The following is a 4,350-nucleotide window of genomic DNA, read 5'->3' as shown; positions in this document are numbered from 1 at the left end:
AACGAACGGACAAAACGCCGGCCAGGTGAGGCTCACGTATTTGGTGAGGCAGGGTGAGGCACATAAATTTATTTGTTTGCACGGTCTGGCGCGGGCCACGGCACCTTTCTGGTGTACCGAAAGTTGTTATGCCCCTTACATTTCGAGCAACCAGATAAACAAAGTTGCCGTAATTTAATTTGTATAACCTGTGGTTTTAGTGTGTGTTCGTGTGCTTAGTGTAGTGTCACACAAATCAGGGTGATGTAAAACTGATTTCAATATTTCGAATCGCATTAAACCGTTCACAAAATACAATTCATCAATGATCTCAATCTGATCGATCTCATTCGAAATTCAAATCGGCCGTTACGTTACGTTACATCGTTACGCGTTACGCGTTAATCAACGCACAAATGTAACAACAAATAACAAACACAAGTCTTCAATAAGCGAAACAATTGAATAAAGTGAAACAAAAACAAAGTGAAATAATAAAATAGAAATCTTTCAATTTTATTCATATTCTTAATCAATCTTCTTAAACGAAATTTTGCATTTCCAAAACGAAGAAAACACAAAGAACTAGAAGAAGCGAAATTTTGCAACAGTTTGTGGTTTGGGTCTTGGGAGTTGGTATAGCGCCTGAAAGTATGCAACACACTGCACCTGCCGGACTCGAAGGATTCAACGCACTGATCTACTCACTTTCGGCACTGCTTGTGACCTTGTCCATCGCACCGGCGACGGAACCCTCCGTCTCCGTCACGGCCTGCGTCGTCTCGAACGTGTAGAGCGCACGGAACCCCGTGCCATCAAGCCGATCGTTCGAAGCCATCGTAATTCGGAAGAACCGCCCATCGGAGCGGACCGCCAACTCACGCCACTTACCGCAGTACAGCGCATACTTGCGATCGCGCGTGTTAAAATTAGAAAACTCCACGTAATCGCTGGCTGAGCTCTCATCGCAGCTGAAAGAGAAAACGGTGGCCGGTCGGGCCGGGTCAGGTTGAACGACTCCGCCAGCGACGGTAAAGACGAAGCCGGCCGCTACTTACGGCAGTATTCCTTCAATGTCGAAGTACGTGAAACGAACGTGAACGTAATCATGCGGTCCACCGTGGAAGAGGTAGTGGCACATGATGTTCCTGCCGGCATGATGATGGAAACGGAAATGGGCTTGAAATGGATTTTTGAAACAGGGCCTCTGGAACCATTGAAGGTTACAATTTCAACGACTTTTGTCAATAAACATGAAAACATTCTTAAATTCGGTTTTAACTGCATGCATATTACATTTCAAGTTTGTCTAAAATGAATATCGAACTCTAGACAGACTAGACTAGACTCTAGACTCTTCTTTTAACCAAATACTCTTAGATCTAAAAACTTTCAACAATTTAAGCCAAATTAGTCATAATAACTGAAAAATCCATGTTCATGTCCTGTCCATTTATTTGCGGTAATACTACGCATTTCAAGAATGCAGTACGACGTAGCAGTTAACAGTTCATGGACACAATTGCGCCTAAAGTAATAAACAAATGAGGATTGCCAAAAATGGACCGTGACAGGCCTAATGGAGAAGAATGGCCAACGAAAAGCTGACAGCCACTCATCGATGCGGTCAAACGTTCCGCGTGACAGCAGGATACTGAACACACATACACTCACGGTTCTAAAAAGGGACAAAAATAGACACAGAAAGGCCAAGAGGTCGTAAACATCTTGCACACCGCTAACCTTGGATATGCTCCGGGAAAGTTGGGTGACTGTATCCATCCCTGGCTGGTGGCGTTCCTGAAGTAGTGAAAGATGCACTCCGATTGGTTCGGCTGCCGGCCCGTCGGTATGCCGAAATCTGTCGATCGCCATCATCACCCGGAGCGAGCGGCAGAACAATCGAACCACGGCGGAATAAAGACGTGAAAGAACCGAACGAACGAATCAATAAGGAATTGTTTGCCACCGCATCATTAATCAATCGCTTTTCAGCGGCGTTTCCAACGTACTGGTGATGAAGAAAAAGTCTCCGGTAAATCCCTTGTTTTCCGTATTGTTGTAGCTGCTACGGAACTCGAGCAGCAACCGTGGACCCTCGGACAGGATCGGTTTCGGCAGGGTGTCACCGCACAGCGTTTCAACGAGCTCCTCGCGCTCGTCGACGATGTAATAGACCTGCGGAAATAGATGATAGCGATCGATCTTTGCGCCGCCCGAGGTCTTCCAGTCGACTTCCGACTCGATGGATGAACTCGAATTCGACAGCCACTCAAACATGGCGAACATTATTGGGCGATGTGGAATGCATGGCGCTACCAATCGCCTCACGAATCGTTTCCTCTTCGCCCGAAGCGAGTTGCTTTTGAATGAAACCATAAACCCAACGAGGTTAAAACGAACAGCCCTCCCGTTGGAGCACGAAATAGCTACTCCCAGAGCCGGGGAACTGATGTTTCTGCCCACAATGTTGCAAAGCGTGCCTCAAGCGCTGCACGTGTTCAGTAAAACGAAAACTCTCGCCCATTGTTATTGTGCAGTAAATTGTAAATTTCCCTATTTACCGTACACCCTATCGACTGGCAGGGAATTTGCCAGTCTCGCGAATCCGCGAATGAGTTGGAATATTCTGATGCAAGAGCAACACGTTTGTGGCAAAGACTTGCCCACCGATTGGCTACATTGCGGAACCGGGCGTGCTTCTCGTTTCGGTTATTTGGATAAAACGCATTCGTGTCGTGTTCGACACTATTTCGTGAAGTCTGTTTAATTTCAATTATCCAATTACGTGGATACGAAGGACAGTTCCGGATACTTTAGCCACGATTTTGCGTTGGCAGCACAAAGAGCACTCACCGCGTGTTGCTCGTTTAATCAAGTGCAGAAGGATATTCCTGCGCAGTTACGACAGGAGAATCGGCCCGAGGCACGTTTGATCTGAAGAGTAATGAATTATTTAACAGGCCCGTGTCCCACAGTACCTAAAACGATGCGGTGCCCCAAATCACAAGCGCCTCCGACGGGCTTATCGTTCCAATCCAACCCAACCAAGGTGATCAATGGGTCCGTGCCCGTCTTCATTGCCACAGCGCGCCGGGCGAATACGGCCTTGGATCTTCGGCGGAAGATTTGTCCCAAAATAAATGAACCTGTCCGGAGCGTAGGTGTGCCACCCGACTGCTGCCATTTAAGTGAAAATTAATTACCATTAGGATATCCGTGTCGCCGCATTCGGTGGGCCCAAGCTTCGACGGCAACCGGAACTCGGAAAATATGATCTGTGGAGTGGAAAGAAGAGTTACGAAAGGAAGAGCTTGCGAAAGGAAGGCACTGGGCCGGCTTACCTGCACACGTTCGGCGCCATCGCCGACAAATTCGTACAGCTGGCACAGGCTCGATGGGAACAACCCCGAGTGCTTCGAGTGGGACGGTGCGATGCTACCGTTTCGGACACGGCCGGAGGTGAACACGAGCCGGCTGCACGGTTCCTGGGCTACTGGAACGGGCCATGAAAAGGAACAGAGAACGAAGATCGAAAGCCCGGCCAGTTAATAAATGGCCCACGGCTAGCCACGGTGCAGACGTGCAGCGTGTAAGTGTTAATTAAATTGGGCGGGACTAGACCAAGCTGCCCAGTCGGTGGGCCAGGCATCCCGGACACCCGATGGGTACGCAGCCAGTTCGGTACCGTGAGCCACCAGGCGCCTCCATGACTGTTTCAAACGCCGACCTTTGGTCGGCTCGCAGGGCCGTGTACTACTTTGATTTCAGGCGCGAGCATAAATTGTGTGCCAAGGACTTGGCACAACGGACGGACGTGTGCCTGGTCGTGCGGGTCGGGCCTAAGCTCCCCAAGGTACACCGATTCAGCGTGTAGCGTGCTTCTCATACGGGTATCGGATGACACCGGATTAGCACCGAGGACCGGAGGCTGGGTGCGGTGGCTACCCCGATGGGTGTCTTAAAATAGCGGATTACTTGTACGGCCCCATACGCCATCCCACGCTCAACCCGACGCTATCGCGCCGTGCCCATATCGTTGTTATGCAAAGGGAGACAAATAAACTCTACGGCGATGATGACGATGGATGACAAAGAGATATAAACAAAAGGACTATTTTTGGCCCCGACTTCGTGACCATCATTGACAGAGCGTGTGCGTTGCTGGTGAGGGTGCAGATGATAATGGTTGACCTCGCGGATCGGTTTTGCGTCACGGGCCGCCTGGCCCGCAAATAGAATGCACTCTGGTTCTGGCCCCATAACGTTGTGCCCATAATGTATCGAGCACAAAGGGTCGATCGGTCGGGCGATAGCGCTGAACTTCAGAACCTTGAATCATGGTCAGATCGATCAAAACAAAGCGTCGCA

At 49.4% G+C, this 4,350-nt stretch overlaps 1 protein-coding gene across 1 annotated transcript; it reads right to left on the bottom strand.

Moving 5' to 3' along the window:
* Positions 1 to 573: 573 nt before the first annotated feature.
* Positions 574 to 3,475, bottom strand: LOC131214248 (suppressor of lurcher protein 1-like; the record flags this gene model as incomplete). The annotated part of the gene is made up of 6 exons (XM_058208626.1): positions 574 to 950; positions 1,038 to 1,127; positions 1,723 to 1,840; positions 1,992 to 2,157; positions 3,186 to 3,257; positions 3,324 to 3,475. Coding segments are annotated over 6 exons (869 nt in total), but the record flags the coding sequence as incomplete, so codon positions are not given.
* Positions 3,476 to 4,350: the final 875 nt, after the last annotated feature.

The sequence above is a fragment of the Anopheles bellator genome, unplaced genomic scaffold, assembly GCF_943735745.2.
Source record: "Anopheles bellator unplaced genomic scaffold, idAnoBellAS_SP24_06.2 scaffold00368_ctg1, whole genome shotgun sequence".
In the NCBI taxonomy this organism is placed as follows: domain Eukaryota; kingdom Metazoa; phylum Arthropoda; class Insecta; order Diptera; family Culicidae; genus Anopheles; species Anopheles bellator.
Note: the sequence above shows the minus strand (reverse complement) of the source record. Positions and strands in the feature narration are given on the sequence as shown.